Source organism: Polypterus senegalus, chromosome 5 (assembly GCF_016835505.1).
Source record: "Polypterus senegalus isolate Bchr_013 chromosome 5, ASM1683550v1, whole genome shotgun sequence".
NCBI classification, from domain to species: Eukaryota; Metazoa; Chordata; class Cladistia; order Polypteriformes; family Polypteridae; genus Polypterus; species Polypterus senegalus.
The window spans coordinates 79,042,981-79,068,205 of NC_053158.1; the positions used below are offsets into that span (position 1 = coordinate 79,042,981).

Sequence of the window (25,225 nt, forward strand, 5' to 3'; positions counted from 1 at the left end):
ATGCCACGTAGAATTAAGGCAGTTCTGAAGTGAAAGGGGGTCAAACACCGTATTAATATGGTGTTCCTAATAATCCTTTAGGTCAGTGTATATATAAAACAAAACTTTCACAATTGAGTGTCTTTGTGAAAATTGGCAGCAGTCCATTTTATCAACATACCCAACAGGATTACACTTACTAATGTTATGTTCAATCCTGCACTTTGACAGTGCTCCAGATTTTTCAGTGTAAGGTTTTACTGGAATGTGGGTCGATTTATGTGGTCAAGAAAAGCAGATTAGACAATAGAAGGATAAATGCAAGACTGACTCAAGAGGATTCTGTGTCCCAAAAGCTTATAAACATGTAAATTGTGCTTTATATAAATATGTAGCTATTATGTAGCTGTTAGCAGGGATTCATTCTTAAAGTCAAAACTTGTTACAAAAGGCTTGTAATATGTTCCCACCACATTTCTCAAGTTTATACAACTTTTCTTCAGGTCAGCCAAACTACTGCTTGTTCTTCCTGTGTTTTGCTGGTCTGACAGTATTCAGGTTATGAGTTCAATCTTTTGAGGAGGGGTAGGTGAAGCACAAACTCATCACAACCTTCTTCTTAGCCTTTTATACATTTTTTCATTTGCCATCCTGTGGTATATGTTTGTGAATAACCTAACATTTCCAAACCCACTCAGTCCAGCCTAGGGTTGTGGAGACTGGAACCTATTCCAACAGCACTGTGTGTAAGGGAGGAAATGGTCCATTAGAGTGCATCATTCAATCATGAGACCAATATATGAATATTGTTCATTAGTTAAATAGTGAATTGGCTATTATGAAAATGCTTTGTCTACAGAGCTTGGCTTTGCCTTGCTCCATATTTCACCTTATTGTTGGTCATTCTAATAAACACTGGGTACTGATTCATTGTGTGTTAAGATAACATCAGCAGACTCCAAAATCCTAAAATATTTCATACTTCCCAGCACATTTGAAATTATTTTCCCCAAAGAATCAAGGAGTATGGCAGTTTGCTTTAAGCATTTTATAATATTTTTAGAGCCTCTTCAACTTTTATTTCACTGAATAAAAGACTAAAAAGGTAGTAAAAGGTACAGTATTTCAATCAGTCAAATTGTAAAATTTTTTGAATCCATGCTTTAGGCAGTAACCATTACTTGTTGTTACATTTATTAACCAGGAGGTGTCACCAAAAATTGATATCTGAAGTCCTATTAAATAACTGTCTTTTTTTCTAAATTTGTTTTGTAAAGTATAGCCAATCTGACCACGAGAGCCTGTTACTCTTTAACTAGTCTCAAGCCAGGAAGCCAACACTGGATGGGGATGCACTTGCCAGTCAGCCTAACCATTTTGTCTTTGAACTGTAATAGGAGGCAGAAATATCTCCTGGCAATATATTCCTGGCACACAATAGACGGAATACATTGAGAGATCAGATAGAACTTTATTTGTTTATAGGCTTGTCTTTTTAGAGAATCTCTTTAAATCTGTCACACCTCTGTTGAATAATTCATTGGCTGAAAGTTCTCAGTGTTAGCCTGTCGGAGAGAATGTGTAGCACTGTTCATAATAAAACTCAGTTTTATTTTAATTCCATCCTTCGCTACTACCTCTTGAGGGTCCAGAGTGCACCCCACCACTGAGCCTGCCCTTTTAGTTAGTTTGTTGATTTGGTGGGCCTCTTTGGAAGTGATGTTGCCAGCCCTGCACATCACGGCATACAAAATCACACTGGTCATCACAAAGTTGTGGAAGATGGAAAGGATGTCACTACTTAAATTCATGGAATGTAGTTTCTTAAGAAAAAAGAGCCTGCTTTACCCTTTCTTATATAGTTCCTCTGTGTTCAGAGACCAGTCGAACCTGTCATTGATGTGGACTCCTGAGTACTTGTAGGAGTAGAGCGACTCTACATTCATTCCCTGAAAAGTGACTGGACATAGACTCACTTTGGTGTGGTGAAAGTCAACAACCAGTTCCTTGGTTTTTCTGTTGTTAAGTTACAGACAATTCTTTCTGCACCAGGAAACAAAGTTCTCCACCTGACTTCTATACACTGTCTCATCCCCCTTTTCAGTACACCCCATAATTGCAGAGTGATCTGAGAATTTTTGCAAGTGGCCTGACCTGGTGTTATATTTATAGTCTGAGGTGAACAGAGTGAAGAGAAAAGAATTTTCAAGTTCCATGCAGTAGCCGCCTTAACAGGGGATAAAATCAGGCTCCAAGTGCTGTGAGGTGGCATCACATCTGGTTACCTTGATGTTAATTATTTTAGCGTCTCTGTAAAACTGTTGGGTTGATTTTTAGTACCTGCATTTGATTGCATACAAAAACACAATTCTCTAATTATTTATTCAGCAATGAATTGTATTTTTGTGTGTTTAAGGACAGCTAATATGGTAAAGCAGTTTATGAAAATACTGTAAATCAATTAATTAAAACATAAGTTTTTCGCAAAGCACTTTTATTAGTTTAATGATGATTATGCCTATCGACAGACCAGCTGGGCAGCATAACTTGTCCTAATACTTTAAAATATTAACTGCATTAATGTAAGTTTTTGTAAGCTACATTATACATTTGCAACAAATTATTGAATATAGTACTTATTACCTTAAACTTATGTTTTATGCAATACATCGAAAATATTTTTTTCTTAGCAATAAAAAAGATACACTTCCAATCATTGCTTCTTCAAGGAACATCATGCCTGCAACACAAAAATATGTTTAAGAAGTGAACTGTTGCCCAGCTTTACATTTGCATTTAGTACTCTAAAATACTTTAGTATAAAGTTCTCCCTGAGATTTAAATGTTTTTTCGTAAACCTAATATAAAATAAGTGAGTGCTCATGTAGCATTCCCTTGTATCTAAAATGACACTAAGAACTTCTAAATATCCAAAATTGTGCTTATTAACAAAATAAACATGAGAGAGAAAAATAGCTAGCATAATAACATCAAGCCTGTAGCTTCACTATGCCTTCTTTTTTGAGTTTCCATTTTCAAGTACCAGATAATATATTTCACTCATTTACCTTAAACCACTTTGTTTTCTTACTTCCCTATCCCCACCTCACCCTCGTTATCTGTCAGTCCTGGCCCCTCTTACTCCTGTTGGTGATCCCTTACTGCAGTGTAACTGTCAAATCTAGATTAACAATTCCCTTTTCTGTGAGGTAGCGTTAAGTCCCCCTCCAGAGTCACTTCGAGCCAAAGACCCATTAACCACTACTGTCAAGCATGGCCGTTCTTTGGCTCTAGGGATGGTAGGATAGAACTCCTTCTACTGGTGCCTTGTGTCTCTGCATCCCTGATTGTTCAGTTGACCTTAAAGAGATACAATTCTCAATTGTCCTTCATGCCCTTTCCCCTAAAAAAAAATCAAATTTATGCTGCTAATATCAGAAGGGCACAAGAGTACTGGCTTTCTTGCAGTTCTTTGTGGAATCACCCTAGGAAAGGTACAAAATGATTTACTCTTAGTATGTGCTGTGGGAACTTAATGAAACTGCCTATGAACTTGTTTCATCTCTTACTTTTTGTCTTGTGACAGACACTATAAAAGGGATTTCACGAAACATACACTTTCACAACAAATTAAAGTCTATTTAAAGTTTATTACAGATTACAGAAACATATTAATGTTTTTGGGTCTAGCTAGTGATCACATCTTCTAATAAATTATGTTATGCATCTTTTCATAACAAATAATAATAAACTATGTTTTGTTTAAAATTTTTAGTCAAAGATTTTACCTTATATACTCAGCAATAACATACAGTATCTATGCCTATCATTTTCCTAACCCATCCATCAATTTTTTTGTTCATCCATTTTTTAACTTGCTTGTTCCAATTTATATTTGAAGAATGTGGAAGCCTATCTCATTAGCACTGGCCACGAAGCAAAAGCAAACCAATTAGGGAGCCAGTTCATCACATGTTCACACACACACACACACACTCTTTTACTCACTCACTCACTCACTCACTCACTCACTCACTCACTCACTCACTCACTTATACTAATCAAGTCTGTAGAATCTGAAGGTATGTATTTTAGAGTGCGAGAGGTAGACATAGTACCTGAAGAAAATATATGTGAACATGGGTAGAACACATACAGCAGTTACTACAAAAACTGTGACTGGTGCAGGATTCAAACTTAGTTCTCCGGAACTGAAAGAGCTTTTCATTTAATATAGCTAAAGTAGGTATTATGTAAAGTGTTTATGTATGAACAGTAAATGGACTGTATATATATATATATATATATATATATATATATATATATATATATATATATATATATATATATAACATGTGGATATGATCATGGTCTCAAAGTGGATTAAATGGGTTTGAAAATAGATGGTTATAAATATGGTATATATGGGACATAATCCCCAACAGGCATGACCAACAATAAGCATTAAGACATAAATAGTGGATTTGGGAAGGAATGCCAAAATGCTGGATAAAAATGAGAACACAAAACCCCCAAGAACTATCAAACACCAGGTAAAGAAAGGTATTGATAGAATCTGATCTTTTTGCGTTGCTGCTAGGAGCAATGGTTTAATTGGGTACAGTCAGCATCTTCAAGCTGTTAATACTGAGGTATCAAACAATAGGATTATGTATACAGTGCCTTCAGAAAGTATTCAGACCCCTTCACTTTTTATTAATTTTCCTATGATGTAGCTTTATGGTAAAATTGTTTTTATTTATTTTTCCTCATCAAACAGCACTCAGTACCCTAGAAAGACTAAATGAAAACAGGATTTTAGAAATGTTTGCAAATCTATTAAAAATAAACTGAAATAATACATTGACACAAGTATTCAGATGCTTGCTATGACACTTGACATCTGGCTCAGGTACTTCCCATTGTACTGTTCATTGTTAAAATGTTTCTACACCTTATTTGAAGTCCACCTGTGGTAGATTTAATTGATTACACATGATTAGGAAAGGCACACACCTGTCTATATAACGTCCCACTGTTGTCAATATGTATCAGATCAAAAACCAAGCCATGAAGTCTAAAGAAATGTCTACAAAGCTTAGAGACAGGATTGCCTTGAGGCACAGATTTAGGGAAGGCTACGGAAAAATTTTAGCTGCAATGAAACTTCACAAGATCATAATGGCCCCAATAATTTTTGAATGGAATAAGTTTATAACAGCCAAGCCTTTTTTTAGAGCTGGCTGCCTGTCCAAACTGAGCAGTCAGAGGAGAAGGACAATGTAAGAAGGGAGACCAAGAACTTGATGGCTACACTGGCTGAGCTTCAGAGAGCCTGTGTGGAAATGGGAAAACCTTCTAGAAGGACAACCACTATTGCAATACATCAATAGTGCGGGGTCTGGGAGATTAGTCAGTGTTGAGGGAAAGCTGAATGGAGAAAAGTACAGAGATATCCATGATAAAAACCTGACCTGGTGGAGTTCTGGACCTCAGACTGGGCTGAAGGTTGACCTTAAGCACAAAGGAAAGACAACACAGATGCCATTAAGGGCCTATTCTGTGAATGTTCTTGAGTGACCCAGCAAAGAGCCCAAACTTGAACCCAATCGAACATCTCTGGGGAGACCAGAAAATACCAACACTCGCCATCCAATGTGACAGAGCTTAACAGGATCTGCAAAGCAACACTTTTTGCATCATATACAAGGAGATTTGAAAGCTGTAATTGCTGCTAAAGGTGCATCCACAAAATGCTGAGAAAAGGGTCTGAATACTTGTGTCATTGGGAAATTTCAGGGTTTTTTTTTCAATGTTTAATACATTTTCAAAAATTCAGCTAATTTAAAATCAACAAATTGCTTTTTCTTTCTAGGGTATTGAGAGCTGCTTGATGATGGAAAAGTGCATGTAAACGCTTTTAGCACAAGGCTGCAACATAACAAAATGTGTAAAAAAGTGATGGAGTCTAAATACCTTCTGAAGGCACTGTACACATACATGATATTGAAGATATTGAGATAATATTGAGTACCTGGAGCTGTGTTTATTCACAGAAGTTTCTATACTTTAAGAAGCAGAGACAGAATAGTCTGCAAGAGCTGCTAGAGAGCAGTGTGGTCTGTGGGAGTGAAGAATTTGATGGACCACACTTGACCAGTTTTAGAAGTAAATCCGTAGGTAATATACTAATAGCCACCAAAGTTAAGAGGAACATGATAACAGGTCAATTCATGGAAGGAAGAATATCCAGGAAGGGAGAGGAGCATGATGGTGCAAGGGAGCTTAGGAGTCACTGCAAGGATGTGCTAAATGGACAGCCAGTCTTGGCAGCAGAGAGGGTGACATGTCTGTATAGTTTTGATGTTTGATTTAATTAATTTAAGACAGTGTATAAGACTGTTAAATTGCAGTAATTTAAGGCCTTGTGCGTTGCTGTTATACACTTTATATACAATATGAAAAATATTTCGGAAAACTTACTTAAATAGCATTTTGTAACGTTCCAAAGCTTCTCCAGCCACATATTTGACAAAAGCAGGGTCTTGTACTTTTAATCCATCTGGCACAGTAAAAGTGAAAGTGGGGGAGCTCAACAGGTTCACTTTTACTGTGGTATCTGAGGTGCTCATTGGATCTGTCTCATCTCCTCGAGGCAAAACCTACAGGACAATATTTCTGTTATATTTTTCACATACTGTACATGGTATGAGACAACAAATGCCTGAAATCACTTAATGTAGCTAAAATAATATTTATGTCAATTTACTGTGTTCTAAACAAGTAAAAACCTGTGTATTTTTTATACACATTATATTAAAGTTCAATGTTTTTTTTCCTTTTGTAACAAGCATATTAGAATTACTTTTTCAGTTACAGGTTTAATAATTACATAATATTACTATAATATTGCTCTTTCACTATAAAATATGGTAGCATTTTATATAATATATAAAAAACACAAAGCAAGGGATTATAACACATCACAATTTAAGAAGCTCAAATTACAAAAAGATCCCAGACAAAGTTCAAAATGACAATAAAAAATGATGCTTACAGATAAAATGAATACCAATCTGTGCCTGTCATTAAATTCATATAACAATCAGGTAAACATTTTATACACCTATGAAAAAAAACTGTTTTAAATGATATTTTGTTATTAGCAACATATAACTGACCAAAATCACTTTTTATTTTTGTGAGATGAAAACTGAAGTAATGCTAATAACTAAAAATACACATATGCAGGTCAGAAATGCGTATCTTTTCACAATATAATCTTGCATTTCAAGTTTCACTTGGTCTAAAAGCTGCCAAGCAAGTAAATTACTGTGTCCGTAATAAGTTAATTAAAAAAGATTCTGTGTGCCATGTACAAGAAGATTATAACCTTTGGTTGATTATAAGTTCCAAAACACTGTCATCCAGACTCCAAGTCTGCCTTATATAAAGCTGCTGAGCACACAACTTAAGCAGGTCTCTGACCATTTACGAAAATAAAGTGCAGCTGCTTTATTGTCCCTGAGTGCATCAAAGGATATTTTTTTGCGTTTATAACATTATCAAGAAAGAATGAAGTATCACACATATTGCTTTATTTATCGAGATGCCCTAGACCAGGGGTGGCCAACTCTGTTCCTGGAGAGTCACAGTGGCTCAGGTTTTCATTCGAAACATTTTCCTAATTAGTGACATTTAATTTGCTTGCTATTTAAGACACTGACCCTTTAAATCAGGGCTGAGCAACATCAGTCCTGGAGGGCTGTGGTAGCTTCAGGTTGCTGAGGAAGCACTTATTGCTCAACTGAAAATTTTCTGCTTCATTTTAGTTGTCTCGCTTGTTAAGATTTTGAACCCTTAATTGCTTATTTTAGCAATTTTTAAACAGCTGTATACAATGTTTTAAGTATTCGTTATTTAGCAATAAGATGCAAATGACAATGGAACCAGCAGTTATATGTGTAGTTTGTCTTCATTTCCACCTTTGTGTATTCATTATTCACTATTTGGTTTAAATACAGTAAGCAGTCTGAAAAGACAGTGAAAAACTGAAAATTACTCATCCATTTTAGGCTACAAATCACTTGGATGATACTTTTTTCATTAGCAAGGAAAAAAATCTATGATTTAAAAGTGAACTGACATAGTATATATAAAACATTGACAAGCTATGAAATTAAATAAGACCTTTTATTGGTGCAGATTGGCTTCTAGTTAAGCAACTGGGTTGGAACAAAAATCTGCTGGCACTACGCCTCTCCATGATCGGGGTTGACCACCCCTTCCCTAGACATTACAAAATATTTATTGGTACATGAATTCACAAGTGACAATGGCTTTAAATTGTACCTCATTCATACACTATAAAGTGAGGGAAAAGTATGGACAGAGGGGTAAACATCCTTTATTCCAGTTTAAAACACACAGTAAGCAGAAATACTTCAACTATCTAGTTTGTCTTTAATATGTAGGTGTTATAATTCTGGGTTTGAATAATTTTGACACATTATGTTTTGTTTTGGCACATTTGTAATATTTTTAACATCTTATTTGTCTACCATTTTGTCTCTTAAGGAGGTTGCCTTTTGTTTTAGTAATAGGTTGAAATGTCATCTTGTGACTTCTGGAGTGATAGCTTATTTTAAGCAGCTTGCAAACCCACACCTTCTTCCTTGTCACAAAGCAGATTTATTTCTTGTGTGTCTCCCGACAAGTGCCTATGTTCTAAGCCCACATTCCCCAGCCATTGATGCTGTACGCTTTGTCAATTTCTATGATGTGATGAAGAAATACATTTGTGATCAATAGGTTCAAGAGGCCTTTCTTTTTTAATTTATTATTAAAGCAGCATGTCTTTTTTATATCCCCTTAAGTAATGAATCAATATACAGTATTTGATTTGTTGAAGGCAAAATCAGTGTTCTCTCGTCTACACAATCCTCCCACTAGCTTTGTTAAATCAATATGATTGACTTGATGAAGTTTTTGGCTGCATCCTTTTCAAAAATTTTTTATTTTTAAATTTTCTTTCTGATTTTGTGTAAGTACCTTTATGGCATCCATTTTCTTGGCTTTAGCAATGTTGTATTTACAGCATAATTCTAACTCAATTCGTAATGTTTTTTTTTTGTCACTTCTGTCTGTTTCTTCTCTTTCCACTTTAAAGTCATCTGTTTAGCATTTGTGGCATAATTACACCTAATATATTTCTTCTAACTATGGTTCAGGGTTTCTTAGTAATATGCAGTTTTTACCCTTGAGCACTGACTTATAGTAAATGGGCTGGTAAGAAGGAAAACATGAAGATAATATCTTTTATATACTGTATTAGTAAACCAGCAGTTATTATTATAAGTTATTATAAGAAACTTATTACCAGGTATTTTGGATACATATTCAATCAAATTTTATAAAAAGTAAATATGAAAACAATTCATTGCTTTAAAGAACTTAAGCCTTTTTTCCGCATGCTAAGCTAGTGTTAAAACATGAACTTACAACACAGACATTTAAAAACATGGTACTATAACTAACAGGCATTATAAATAAAAACTGTGTAACATTTGCAGCACTATGCAGAACCAAAGCTACACAAAGGACTGTGGGCTAGATAGCAGGAGAAGGGATAACATTTTACCTATCATCAAAACAGAGAATACAGTATGGTGTAGACTGTCTTACTTACTTACAATATCTAACTACAGTATGCACTGTGAAAGACAGAGGGTGCTCTCATCCTCTTGAACCCTCAGACTTGACTCCAGACACCAGGTAAAAGTCCAAATGTTGACTTTATTAACACACAACAGTGCACAAAGCACCCTCCTCTCCACAGTACTCATAAACTATAATCAATAACTACAATAATACACTCCACCACTCCCAGATGCGTTGCCACCCTTCCACCCAGCTCAGCTCCAGGCCTTTCACACACTGCCTTTCTCTTCTGGCCGCCTCCACTCCTCTCCTCCAAGACTTCGTCCCTCTTCCACCCGACTCCGGCCCCTTTTATGTCCACCTGGATGTGCTCCAGGTGTCTTCTAGTGACCTTCCGCCGACATGCCCTTGTGTGGCAGAAGCACCGGCTGTGTACCCAGAAGCACTCCGAGTGTCCCTGTTCCTCTTCCCCCCAGCACTTCTGGGTGTGGCGGAAGTGCTGAGGTCCAGGACTCCGAAGGCAGCGGGGCGCCCCCTGGTGGTGACCATGGGCCCCAACAGGGTTGAGCTTCCAAGCTCCCTACCCATGGCCCCCAAAGCAACCAGGGTGGTTTCCCCCACATGGTCTGGGGAAGGCACAAGCCCTCCTCCAGTCCTCCTAGGCATCCCGGCCGGGTCGCCTCCCCAGCCGTCTCTGACAGCACCTAGTTACCTACCTACCTACTTACTTACTTACTTATGTAGTTACTTACTTACAGTTGTCAAGACTAACACAGCTCCAAAGCCTGTCTTGGGACTCAATGAAGGTTGATGTCCCATGCTATAAAAGTACAGCTAATTGAAGTGTGATACTTGATTTCTGACATGACATTTCACTCAGTCAATGGTGAAGACTGATTTCTGACTCAAAGTGGGGTGAAGTGTGATATTCAAAAGGTGACTTTAGAAGTTAAGTGATAAATGATTTTTTATTAAAAATATATCCTATGTAAAAAAATAAAAAGATCTAAAGGAGTGAGGAGTGACACACATTAAAAATAATCTTTAAAAGATTTTTGACTTATCATCAGAAAACATAATTAATTTAAGAGTATTGATCTCTTTTTTATACCTAAAATGTATGATTATACAGTTCAGATGATAATACAATCAAGCGAATCAGACCTGTGAAACAAATGTATATCTTTACCATTTTTTTTACAAAGATGTTTTTAACGACTATTTTCACCTAAATAGACAAAAATTATATTTATTATTATGCACAATGCATTTGTTTAAATATCATTAATAGCAATGTAAATAAACAAATAATACAAGAGAACGCTGCCTAGTTAGAGTTAATAATCAGAACCTACAGTTGTGATGCTGAACATGTTGTCAGAATCCACTGAAGCATTAACAAGTTCAGCCACCCAGCCAAAACTGTCTGCCATGTGCTTGAACCAGCTACCCGTGTTCTCAGCATGATGTTGGACTATCTGAAGTACTTCCTCGTATTGCTGAATAGAGATGTTCATAAGCTGTGAGATTTCACTGAGCTTGGAACGCAACTCAGGAACACTGGAGCATTCTTCATGGAGAAAAAAAATTCTTCACATTAGTAAATACAAATGTTAACTTGTTAGCCAGAACAGCAATCAATCCCCTTACCTGACATTAGAGTAAAATAAATTAACTTTGCATAGATCAATTCCAAATGTTTTTGAGATTGGCAGGCATTTTTTAAAGTTGTCCACAATTAATTAAACATGATTAATTATTCCTAGCCTATTCCATATTTTATTTTTTTAAATGATTTTCTTACTCTTACCTCTAGATGGGCATTGAACTTAAATGAGATGTGGTACTATATATCTTACTGATCTGTGATATATTTATTGTAGTGAAACCTTAAACTCAAATTAATTAAAAACAAAAAGGGAATAAAGAGGATTCTTGCTTATTCTAGGGTGACACTACTATATTTGTTTTCAGATAGAAACAAAGCATATTGAATAAGAGTGTTTGGGGAGTATTAATACATAGTGGGACAGGATACCTTGCTCAGTAAGCTTTTAATTGGTTAATCTGAGATAAGGTTGCATAGCTTGCAGGAATAGAGGTGGCCAGGTGATAGGGTTGAATGCTATTGAGCAAGAGGAAAAGAATTAAATGCTGTGCAATCTAGACAGTAGATATGTGGAATTTATTTTTCTAAGTCTCTCAGGAGGCATAGCCAAGAAACGATATTCCCTCATTAAAAGGAAAAATGGCTTATATACAGCAGAGTCAAGTGGCATGAGCCATGAGCTTTGATCACATGATGAAACTTATACCACTGCAAAGTTGTGCTTCTTTTTATTTTTTTAGGGAGGAACTGAAGCTTTATCTAATTTTCCTTAAATCAATAAAAACATTATAGCCAACCAGATTCTACTTACCTTGTGACAAAGGCTCCTGACATAAATAACATTTGCTTTGCAAGTGCCAGCACTCTGAGATATTTCTTCGGAGGGCTCTGCACAGGTTCTTGTTTGGTCTGATCATTATCCTAGAAGAAAGATTTGCCCTTTCTGGATCTGTAATAAGCAAATAATAATAATAATAATATGTTGTGTAATAAAGGTTGCCAAATTCTGATTATGTTTAAACAAAATTTAGTGAAACAAATTTAATCCAAACAAAATGTTGCCATAAAGTAAGAGATTACAAATCTGGATATACAGTATAGTACTTAGGCTGTGAACAGTTAATTTATTTAATACACTTTCTTGGTTGAAGTAGCTAGGATCTGATTGTTAGCTTTAGTTTTTCTATCATCCAAGCTTCAGAACAGAAGTTATACTAAAATTAAAAAAAAAAAAAGATATTCAGATTAGCTTCTAATTTTGCATTTGAAGAGAACTGAAAGATGATTTGACATTTTGAATACACATATTAAATACACTGAAGGAGACTTAAATTCAGTTTAATAGGGATTATGATTATAAAAACTATAGCACCATGCTTGTCAATTTCTATGCCTGTTTGAAAATCTGTGCCATGTGTCACACTTAAAATGTCCATTGAATGCTTGAGTGCTGTTCAGCTCTGTAGGTCTCTTATGGAGGCATGATATGAACATAAAGACACATGCAGTTAATTGTACACACAGTGTTTTTTACAGAACCAAAGCACATAACTAGTAGGCTTTTACAAGTGATTTTATGTACTGCGGTGGATACTGGCGGCCATGGCAAGTTAATGCTTACTGCTCAGACAATACATTTACAGAAGCTGCCGTTATAAATACCATAGTTATATTAAACCATCAGTCAAATGCATAATAATGTCAGAGACATTATCTTTAATTAAGTTTTCCAAAGGGTTTAGCACAAACTTTATGTTAAAAAATCAACAAACATTACACACTTGGTTTTATATTTGAAGAGGAGGCAGCATTTAATATTATAAAGTTTGAAAATATTCCATGACCGTGGGTGTTTTTTGGTATTAAATAAGTAAGTGTGAATATTATTCAATTTGTAATTAATCAATTATAGAGGCACTGGCTAAAATACAGCTAGTCATGTATTTTTTTTTTATGAAAGAGAAGGGCATGTTTTCATACTATTTTCTCAAATATACATTTATTTCATTCATTCCGTCTAAACCTGCTCATTTCACGGTCTCAAGGCTGGAATCAACCATGGAAGGATTGCTAGTCCATTGCCAAGCATAATCATTTAGTCACACATCCTCAATCATACATGGTGCCATTAAACCTAACTTGAACATGTCTAGGAATACTTCAAGAATAAATATGAGGGAACAGAAAGAGTATACATAACTCCATACAGACAGTAGTCTGGACAAGATCTGAAGTCAAAACTGAAGAGGCTGAAGACAGCAAAGCTTGCTAACCTGTCACTGTGTGGCCCTTGTGGAGCTGTGACCTAATGCTGTAGATCTCTAATCGAGAAGTTAATTTTAACTGTGGCTGATAGCAGTGGTGTTATACCAAAAAATTCTGTTGGGTGCTTGAGATAGCGAAATGGTTCTGGTATTCTACTGTTCTATAAGATATGAGGTATGAGTTTTATGGCATTGGAAGGCACTAAGTTAAGGATCTCACATGTTCAATCAAAGAAGCCAAGTGCAGCCACCGTATGAACTTACCACCTGCCAGGCGAAAAGTGAGGATCAGGTACAGTGCTGTTTGGGTGAAAATTATGGATAAAGCACACATCCATATAGATTTGATATTAAATTGGAAATACAGTATTTATACAGATGAACTACTAACAAATCCATCTTACAAGATAAAGCTTTTTTTTTTAAGAAATGCTTTTGTTTTATCATTTTTCCAGCCTCTTTTTGGGAAAATATATATAGCGGTGTGGCTTTTTTGGGTTGTCAAATTGACTTCTAACATTTATTTTTAGTTATGAACCCATGTTAAAAAGATTAAAAATCTTTGAGGTAGCAGCCTGGAACATAATTGTGTCAAAAGTATAAGGATCAGCAATACTCACTTCCTGGGTATGCAAAGCATGGATAAAACTAACTCTTGGTGTGTGTTTTGTGAATTTTTTGACCTTGAATAATAGACTTCTAAGTTTCATTTTTTTGACCACGATTTTTGTTTATTGTTTGGATATTGTTGAAAGATAGGACTGATTTTGTTTTTTGACATTAGCTGAACGTAATGACTTTGTTTCTTTTTTTAACCCCTTCATAACAATTCACTTGCCTTCTCCATTAGGCAAAATATGATTCCTAAATAATTTTAACATAACCCACTAGTAACTTGCCTCCTTCGTGTTCTTCTTCTTCAGTCACAGTATCATGAAATTCATCAAGCACTTCTGTAACCACAGAGCTAAACTCTTCAAAAATTGCTTTTCCAAAATCAAAGAAAGACTCCATCACATTATTCAGTGTCAAACCTTCAAGGAATCCCTGGGCAGAATCAACATCATTAAGAGGTATCTGTTTCTTCTGTGCACCCTCCACATTTAGGCCTGAAATAAAGGCAGCTTGAAAAGACTGATCAAATTCTTCATGCAGCTTATAAAAGAGAGACACGCTTCTATCAAACAATGTGCTCACTTCAGAAACCATTTCTTTAAAAGAATCTTCCATATGTGCCAGCTCGTTATTGCCTCTTTCTTCATTCTGATTCACTAAAATGTCTTGGTTGTCAAAGGTGCTAAGGAACGGTGAAAACTCTTGAAAAAAATTCTCCACCTGTGAATGGATTTAGAGTCAGTGAACTCAAGAAAACAGGGGCCAGTTCTAGGATTATTCTTCTTAAAATACTGCATAATTAATACAGACTTCATCTAATCTACAATTCTCATATTAATAAATAAATGAAGAAAAAAAACAGGCTTTTAAAATAAAACAGGGTTTGAAAAATACTACACTCTGTGCATTATAAAACATCAATACTAACTGAACTATTTGCGTAGTTTTCTGTGCTGACAATTATACAAAAGGAATGTCCCAAGAAGAATTATTAAGAAATGTGCACAGACAGCTAGATGTTAACAAAGAATTGCACCCAATGCTACAAGCATAGATACCAGCCCCATATGACCTTGAGCTAGATAATGCAGGTTTCAGAAGGCTATGTTATAACGTGTGGGGATTTTCTTATAATTATAAGAATACAAGAGATTTGACAATTGTGAGTTGCCTCTAGAGATGCTGTGTTGTTTTGCAGCCTGGTAAAGTGAACATTTAAATTTATAGATGTAAGGGAGCAAAGTCATAAACCTTAAATTCTTTGAAACAACTATTTATTTCTTAACTAAGACAGGACTTTTCTTTAATGTAATTCAAAATTCTGACAGAAGACAAATATAACATTAAACATAAAAGGTATGATGAATCTAAACATGAGAACATTTTTTCAAACAAGAAATGACAAAAAAATGCAAATCCTGACACGTGAGATGTCCTTGTGACGACCATTAATAAAGTGCTTGCCAACTTTGAACTACTATAGAAAAAATTTAAGACTAGCAAGCACTTTTTCATAATGTTATTTAATTTTGTGGCTGCAAAAATATAGTAAGTCTGTGATATTGGGTGTCACTCAAAAGAAGAGTGGCTGTAGTTTCACAAACTAGGATTTTGTGTTTTACCTTTTTTAGCCTAGGAAGCTAAGCCATTTGTTTTCATGCCAGGTTGCTCGACTGATAAGTGCAAGGTTGTAGATTTGAGTCCAGCAGGATATTAACCTATGGTGGGTACATACTGTATGGACTCTTGTTGCGGGACCTTCATAAATGTACTGTATGTATTTTGCTGTCCTATACCAGTTCCCTAAGTACATCTTGAATCAATGAAAACTAAACCCCTCTTTTCTGTGACCTACTCATAAATAAGCTGTTAAAAATCTAACACAAGCATTTGGACATGTTACTTATATTTATTTTATATCATTAGAGATGCAAAGAGTTACAATTCTTTAAAATGTCATTTTCTCCACCCTAAACTCACTTACCTTGGCAGAAAATGAAAAAAAGCCTCTACGACAATTTGATGTATAGAATGTTTGGCAGGTATCTTTAAGACAAGGCTTGCAGTCATCCCAAGAATTTTGTAAGGCTTCCTTGCACTGGTCCTCTGCTTCTTGCAACTTTTGTTGAACATCATTAGCAAGCTGAAGTGCTCTCTAATATAAGTAAAAAGAAGCCTTAGGGAAAGACAATGTGTTATTTTGACTTTTTCTATCCTTCATTGCAGGAGACTGTGATGATAAATCACTCTACATTTTGCATAATACATCTACAAATAAAACAATGGAATGGGAGTTGTGCATTCCAAAATTTATAAAGGATATATGTAAGAGTTTTTAAATTTGTAAATTACTTTCATTCCATCAGACCCTCGTGACCCTGTAGTTAGGAGATTGCGGGTTGGATAATGGATGGATGGACTTTCATTCCATTGTCTCAATAGAATATCAAATCTTAAAAAATGTCCTTTGATTAAATGCTAATACGAAGATTTATTCTGAATTTATGGGAATAAGAACCTCAGTTTTCAGCCACAATAACAAAATATGACAAAGGACCAAAGTAAAACACTACTGACGGATCCTCATATCTTGTTTCCCACCCAACAAAAGAAGAGGCCATTTGTAAATGACATCCAAAATACTGTATGTGATATGCATGCATCCACAAATTGACATTACAGTGAGTCTTAACGCTTAGGAGACATGGTAACACTCAAGAAAGGATATTGTGGTTGGAAAACTACAATGAACAGCACAGTTAAGCTGTTTACTAACTGTATATAAATAGGTGAACTCTCCTATACTGTAATGTTGGCTATGTTTAAGCCCTGCACAGATATTTATTTTTGCCTTCTATTTAGAAATATAATTGTACAATATTTGTGCATTATATACTTCATACTATGGCTTTGTTTCTGGCATCTCTTGGTTTGTTTGTTTCTCTGTTCTTTAACCTCCTTACTTCGTTGTTCAGACTGCTCCATTGCCTTTTCATTTGGTCCATTTAACCATTTGCTCTTGATTAGCATCCTACATTCTTGCCTAACCCTGGTGCTCCCATTTTCTCTAGTGTATATTCTAGTTTATATTCCAACCATCCTTGCCCTGTCCAAGTCAGAACATTAGCAGCTCTCTTACTATCTTATGTGTGTTTGGGAGGCTGTTATTTATTTTAATATTGTTAATTTTCTTGAGCTTCAGTAAGGTTTTTATTTCCCCTTAGGAACATATTAAGTATTAGTATCTATCTATCTATCTATCTATCTATCTATCTATCTATCTAATCTCGTCTCGTCTCGTCTCGTCTCTCACAAAACAGCTAAAGGTGAAATACAAGGTTAATTGTGGAGTCCCCAGGTTCTGATTATGAAATTGTACTTGGTGTAATGCTATCAGATGAGGAATAGTTTGAAATTATTGGCAATAGCTTGTTTAATGTAATTAAAGAAGATGAGAGAAATTCAAGGCAATTATCATGAAAGGAGTAGAAAACTTGTAAGAGGGAAGTTTGTTATGACTTAACCTGATGAGCCCAAATGTTTTGAAAAGGGTAGATATTTATTTAATTATTTGAATAAGATTAAGCGAGTCATATCAAACTAACAGGAACTGTCACAAAACGTGTACTGTATTATTGCATTTTTAACATTATACATTGTGCATACATAAATACACATACATATGCTCCATGGCTTTACCTGCTTCTTTTCACTGCTGTGCTTCAATGACATGATGAGATGTTCATGCTTTTCTGCATTTTGATCTATAACTTTCTTCATATGCTTTACACCAGATAAAGCTCGCTGCAGTTCCTCGTTTACATATTTCTCTCCACTAGTGGACAATTCTAAGGAAGAAAATAAAAAAAAAACAATGTATCTGTTTTCTTTGTTTTTACCTTTATGTGGCCCACACTCTCAGGAAATAATTGTATTCTTCAGTCCATTCATCTGTTTCAGTGTGCATGTGTTTTTGTCTTTTAATCATGGATGCTTGGAAAACATATTTTTAAATTAAAGATAAGTCCAAGATCCACATGTAGCCCTATGACTAGTGTATGTCTAAATGCTCTACACTGCAATTAAATGAGTGAATTAGAATGAAATATCTAGGCAAATTGGCACTCTGAGAAAGAAAAAAAATTACAGGATGCATGCAGAAAATCATTAAAATCCAAAATACATTAGAATTGGTACTGCAGGAACAAGTTACTGTGGTTCTCAAACCACCATGGGCCAAAGTCAATGATATGTCAGACCACAGGCAAGCAACAGACATTTCTTCATGTAAATTCTTTGTTATCAGAATATTAGAAGAATCTACAGAAGAACAGGCCACTATGACTCCTAAATCCTTCTCATAAGATGTACTTTCAATTTTCAGACCTCCCATTGTGTATTCAAATCTAACATTTTTTACTTTCTATGTGTAATATTTTACATTAACTTATATTAGATTTCATCTGCCACAAATATGTCCAAGCCTGTATGCTGTCCAAGTCCCTTTGTAATGATTCAGTGGATTCTAGATTATCTGCCAATTAACCTAGCTTGGAATCATCTGCAAACTTAACCAGCTTGTTATTTATAATCCTATCCAAATCATTTATATATATTTAAAATAACAGCTACCCTAGCACAGACCTGGATGGAACACCACCCTTAACATCTGCCAAATATGATAGGGTTCCTTGCACTATAACCCTTTGATTCCTGTGTCTGAGCCAATTTTGCACCCATCTACGCACTACACCCTGAACTCCCACTTCTTTTAGTTCGTTGCCCAAACTCTCATGTGGTACCTAATCAAATGCTTTATGAAAGTCAAGATACAGTAAATAATACCATATATTCCGCTTTGATCAAATGTTTTGGTGGTCCTTCACAGAATTGCAGCATGTTACTAAACACAACCTCCCTCTTCTGAACCTAATGCATGTTAAGCTTACTGGCCTATAGTTTGTTGGATCTACCCAATCACCTTTTTTATATAAAAAAGGTACTTTTTACCATTTTCCAGTCCTTTGGAATTTCAGTGCATAATGACTTCCTAAAAATATGTGTCAAGGGTTTATATAGGTACTTGCTAGCCTCCTTGAGAACTTGAGGATATACATTATCTAGTCTTGGTGATTTGTTTGATTTTGGCCTATTCAATCTGAGCAGTAACTTCTCCTTCTACAATTTTCAAATTACTCAGTACCTCTTTTGTAGTCCCTTTTACTGCTGGGAGGTTATCCACTTTTTCACATGTGAAGACCTCAGAAAAATACAAGTACAGAGCATCTGCTATTTCACTGTCTGTATTTTTAATTCCCCTTTACTATTCCTGATACACCTCACCTCCTCCTTGACTCTTCTTTTGCTACTAAAATAGTGAAAGAATGATAATGTGATAATGTCTGTGATGACTGACTGACTGACTAACAAATGCAATGCATTTTATAAAAATGTTTTTGATGTGCCATGTTTTGGAATGACATAAATATAGCAACCATACAAACACACAGACATCCTTCTATTAAGGTGCATCATTGCATGTGCCATGTAACTGAGTAATTTTGTCACTTTTCATTTTGTCACTTACATCCTATCACAAGAAACTGTGCAACCCATACAATAATAAAATTGTAAAAAAATTAAAACTAGAATAAAATTAGAATACATATAGAACAAAAATCAGAATAAAATTAGAAAATAGTTTTGTTGTGTTTGATAAGCATGAGCAAACACTCTTTGGAATAGGGAGAATTAAGCGTGGTCATGGAGAGCTGCATTGGCTACAGTTCTTCATCGTCTCCTTATTTATTTACTTACTTTCACCTACTACCCCCCCTGGGGCATAGGCCACTGACAAGGGATCATCAAGCATCTCTGCCCTGGGCTTTTCTGTCCAGCTGGTTCCAGGTGATCCTCATGGTCTTGATATCTGCCTCCAAATCTTTGCACCAGCTGTTCTTTGGTTGGCCTCTTTTCTGCTTTCCCTGAGTTTTCCATGTTAGGTCTTGTCTGGTGATATTACTTGCAGGATTTCACAGGGTGTATCCTATCCAGCCTCAACACCATTTCTTGATTTCTTCTTCAATGGGTATCTGGTTTGTCCTCTGCCAGAGGTTACTGTTGCTGACTGTGTCAGTGAATGCAGAAAATCTTTAACAGGCAGCTATTAATGAAAACCTGTACTTTCTTGGTGGTGGCGTCTGTAGTTCTCCATGTCTCTGCTCCATGTAAAAGGACTGTCTTAATGTTGGTGTTGAACAGCCTGACTTTGGTGTTGTCTGGAAGTTCCTTGGAACTCCAGATGTTCTATAGTTGCACAAATGCTGCTTGTGCTTGCCTGATTTGAGAGCTGACTTCAGTGTCTGCACCACCCTGCTTGTCAGTGACACTGCCCAAGTAAGTAAAGGAATCCACCTCCTCTAATGCTTCACCATCCATTATGACTGGGTTGGTGCTGACTGAGTTTATTTTGAGAACTTGCTCTTGCCTTTGTGTATACTAAGTCCCACTTGCACAGGAGTGGTTGTTATGTTGTTAGTCTTCTCCTACATCTGCTGTTGGTTGTGTGAAAATAGTACTAAGTCATCAGCAAAATCCAAATTGTCCAATTGTGTCCTATGTGTCCACTGTATCCCATCTTCTCTGTAGTGTGGTGGTCTTCATGATCAAGTCAATCACCAGTAGAAAGAGAAATGGTGAGAGTAGACAGCTTATGAGAAGGATTTAGGAGTCATAGTGGACTCTAAACTCTCGACTTCCCGACAGTGTTCAGAAGCCATTAAGAAGGCTAACAGAATGTTAGGATATATAGCATGATGTGTGGAGTACAAGTCCAAGGAGGTTATGCTCAACCTTTATAATGCACTGGTGAGGCCTCATCTTGAGTACTGTGTGCAGCTTTGGTCTCCAGGCTACAAAAAGGACATAGCAGCACTAGAAAAGATCCAGAGAAGAGCAACTAGGCTGATTCCAGGGCTACAGGGGTTGAATTATGAGGAAAGATTAAAAGAGCTGAGCCTATACAGTTTAAGCAAAAGAAGATTGAGAGGTGACATGATTGAAGTGTTTAAAATTATGAAGGGAATTAGTACAGTGGATCGAGACTGTTATTTTAAAATGAGTTCATCAAGAACACAGGGACACAGTTGGAAACTTATTAAGAGTAAATTTCGCACAAACATTAGGAAGTTTTTCTTTACACAAAGAACAATAGACACTTGGAATAAGCTACCAAGTAGTGTGGTAGACAGTAAGACGTCAGGGACTTTCAAAACTCGACTTTTCTTGGAAGAAATAAGTGGATAGGACTGGAGAGCTTTGTTGGGCTGAATGGCCTGTTCTCGTCTAGAGTGTTCTAATGTTCTAATGTTCTAAAGTTAACTTTAACTTAAAACAATTATGTTCAGCTTTACTTAACTGTTTCTAGTTACTTTAACTTAAATTAGTTTGACAGCACATTAACACAGTTGCTTTAAACTGAAGCCTTGTCTGACGTAGGTCCTGACTTCGAATGCCTTTGTGTGGTGTCCACCATGGACCTCTTTCTTTGCTTGCCTGATTGCTTCTGCATACTCTGCTTGCACCTTGGCCTTCTCTTCTTCTGCTCTTGTCTGGCTATTGTTGAACACTATCCTCTTCACTTTCCTCTCTTGGATCTTGCACAGGCTGTCCACTGAAATCCACTCCTTATGCTGGTATTTCTTGGGCCCAAGCACTTCCTGACATGACACTGTATCCTTTATCTCTTTCCATTTATTCTCCAGGGTACCCTCTTCTTCTTCCAGCAGGTGTTGTAGGACTTGAAACCTGTTGCTGAGTGCAGCTCTGAATTCTTCCAGCTTGCTAGTCTCTCTCAAGAGAGCTCTGTTATACTTAGGTCATGTTGTGTGTGCAGTCATCTAGCTTTTCTTCAGCTTCAGCTTGTCCACAATGAGGTGGTGATCCGATGCCACATCTGTTCCTTTCTTTACTCTCACATCCTGCATTGATCTTCTGAACTTTGCACTGTTGCAGATGTGGTCAATCTGGTTCTCACGTATGTGATCTGGCGATACCCAATTGGCTTTGTGGATATTCCTGTGGGTAAAAATGCTGTCACAAATAACAAAGTTGTTCAGTGCACATGGATCTACCAGCTTCTGACCATTCTTGTTCATGTCCCTTAGTCCATGGCCTCCTATGATGTCTTTGTACTAAGTGTTGTCTTTTTCGATCTTGGCACTGATGTCCTCCAACAGGATGTTAACATCTCTTTCTCTGGGTACTTCTCAGTGATGGACTACAGTCTGAGGTCTTTGTCTGCCTACTCACTGCAGTTGTTAGGCACATAGCACTGTACATTATTCATGTTGATCTTCTTCTTCTTGGTTGGGATGGATGCTGTGATGATCCTTTGCCATGTGCTTCCCATCCTATAAGAGCTCTCTGAGCTACTTTGGACATCAGTGCTACTCCCTGAGTGTGGGGAATATTATCCATTTCATGTCAGGAGTAAATTATCTTGTCTCGTTAGACTCTGTCCAGACTGTGTCCATTTGGTCTCACTGATTCCAAGCAGGGTGAACTTTGTAGTTTTTCATCTCCAACCTCTACTTGAAAAGTCTTCCCTGTCTAATACATGGTTCTCATGTTCCAGTATTGGCTGCCCTGGTCAAAAGAAGGGTTGTCAGTCTTGTGACTTCCCAAGACATCAGGCTTTCATCACATGGTGTCATAAATCTTCTTGTTGAAGACCCATCTCTTCCCAGAGCTGAGTCCTGTTGAACTCTTGTTGGCGTTTTTGTATCTAAGTTTTATTTAACAGGGTGGGGTAGCTAGCTCCATGCCCAAACCTCCTCCTTTCTCAGCTGTGCTTGGGTTTGTCCATGGCGGAGTTCACCATCTCCTAATTGGACATTCATTCTCATGTCTGATTTAATCATCTGTTCTCCCACTTATCACTAAGTTTGTGGCATCAAATTGGATCAGCATTGTTTAATGAATAAAAAGATGTATATCAAGGATTTTATTCCACTGGTGTATATTCTCTCTCCAACTTGTTCTTAGTATTGCATTTTTTTTTCTATATGACCTTTTAAAACCAATCAGCTTGCAATGCCAGACACCAAAGGGGTGAACGAAGATGAAATATATGTTCTTATGCTGGACAGATCCTTAATTGCATCCATGACTACTCATTGGAATTCTTAAACTTTTGAGGAATGTTTTAAACAAAGGAGTGCTTTTAAAAAGCAGGTCATGAAGACACAATGCAGTTATTTGAACTACAGTCTGCAGATGAAAGACACACTCAACAAGAATTCTTTCAAAAGAAGAACATAAGATTGATTCCCAAGAAGAATAAAGAAACAGGTCAGTAACTAATTTAATTTGCACAGGAATGCCACTCTAATTAACAAGCAAAGAAAAATGACTGCATTGAAAATTTACAACTCATCATTTTCATACATCATAGTGTGGCTGAAAAGTCAGTTAAATTAGGACAATTGGAACTTAAAAGCAGAATCTTTTAAACCTATACACTTACAGTGTTGTGTTGTGAACTATGTATCTGATAATTTCCTCTGTTAGTGCAACTCTTTGATGATTTTATGTTTTCAGATTTTAAACCAAAATCTAATATTGGACAAAGAGCAATTGAGTGAACAAATAACAATTTTACTGAGTTCATTTATTGAATGAACAAAGTTATCTAACACCAACTAGCTCATCATGAATAAGTAATTAGCACCCTTATACTTAATAGCTGATTGTTTCCATATTTTTTTAATCATTGTGGAAAAATTTTAGCTCACCTCCTTTTGCAGAACAGCTTAAATTAAAAAAAGGTACCTCAGTATGAAGTACAACAGAATCTGTTTTGGGTTTTAAGGTTTGGACCTTAACTAGGCCAGTACAAAACTTAAATTTTTTTCATTTAAGCCATTCTGAAGTAGACAGCTACTGTTTTTCAATCATCGTCTTGCTGCAAGATCCAGCTATGTTTACAGCGCAGAGATGGTTATCCTAAAAAAAATTGTGATACAGAGCTGAATTCATGGCTTATTCAGTTATACCATGTTGCCCATGTCCTATTGTAGCAAAGATTTCTCACACCATACCAACACCTCCATATTTGACCGTTACTTTTATATTTCTACTTGAGAGTGCTGTGTTGTATTTGCACTAGACATAATGGGACCAAGGTGATATAAAAAGTTACACTTTGGTCTCTTTTGTCCTTAGAACATCCTCCCAAAAGTTTTGGGGATCATCCCAGTACTTCCTCAGAGGTGACAATTTATGTTTTTTTTTGTTAGCAATGATTTCTGCCTTGCTGCTCTCCCATGAAACTCATATTGCCTAGTGACTTTCTGACTATCAGTCTTGAACAGTGAGTAATTTGAGTAGGTTGGCCACTTCTGAGATAGTTGAGTACTGTTCAGCTGTTTTCCTTTTAGAGATTATGTCTATCACTGTTTATCACTGTTTTTGGGTGGAGACCCAAACGCTTAGTAAGGGCTTTGTTGCCCACTGTCTGGCGTCTCAGGAGGGGGAAGCAGTGCAGTGTCAACACCGTATATGGTGGGGATGGTGCGCTGCTGACCTCGACTCGGGACGTTGGGTCGGTGGGGGGAGTACTTCGAAGACCTCCTCAATCCCACTAACATGCCTTCCAATGAGGAAGCAGAACCTGGGCTCTCCCATCTCTGGGACTGAAGTCACTGAGATGATCAAAAAACTCCTTGGTGGCAGGGCCCCGGGGGTGGATGAGATATGCCCGGAGTTCCTTAAGGCTCTGGATGTTGTAGGACTGTCTTGGTTGACACATTTCTGCAACATCGCATGGACATCGGGGACAGTGCCTCTGGATTAGCAGACCAGGGTGGTGGTCACCCTCTTTAAAAAGGGGGACCGGAGGGTGTGCTCCAACTACAGAGGGATCACACTCCTCAGCCTCCCTGGAAAAGTCTATTCGGGGGTTCTGGAGAGGAGGGTCGTCGGATAGTCGAACCTCGGATTCAGGAGGAACAGTGTGGTTTTCGTCCTGGTCGCGGAACAGTGGACCAGCTCTACACCCTTAGCAGAATCCTGGAGGTTGCATGGGAGTTTGCCCAAC

At 36.7% G+C, this 25,225-nt stretch overlaps 1 protein-coding gene across 1 annotated transcript in view; it reads right to left on the reverse strand.

Annotated features, from left to right (window-relative positions):
* Positions 1-2,456: 2,456 nt before the first annotated feature.
* clul1 (clusterin-like 1 (retinal)) overlaps positions 2,457-25,225 on the reverse strand; it is a 30,614-nt gene continuing 7,845 nt past the window's right edge. The window contains exons 3-9 of the mRNA XM_039754174.1: positions 17,827-17,975; positions 16,112-16,282; positions 14,412-14,847; positions 12,060-12,197; positions 10,995-11,209; positions 6,463-6,641; positions 2,457-2,719 (exon numbers count right to left, since the gene is read on the reverse strand). Coding sequence (XP_039610108.1) covers positions 2,704-2,719; positions 6,463-6,641; positions 10,995-11,209; positions 12,060-12,197; positions 14,412-14,847; positions 16,112-16,282; positions 17,827-17,975 — 1,304 coding nt within the window. The 3' untranslated portion in view covers positions 2,457-2,703. The remainder of the gene's footprint in view (positions 2,720-6,462; positions 6,642-10,994; positions 11,210-12,059; positions 12,198-14,411; positions 14,848-16,111; positions 16,283-17,826; positions 17,976-25,225) is intronic.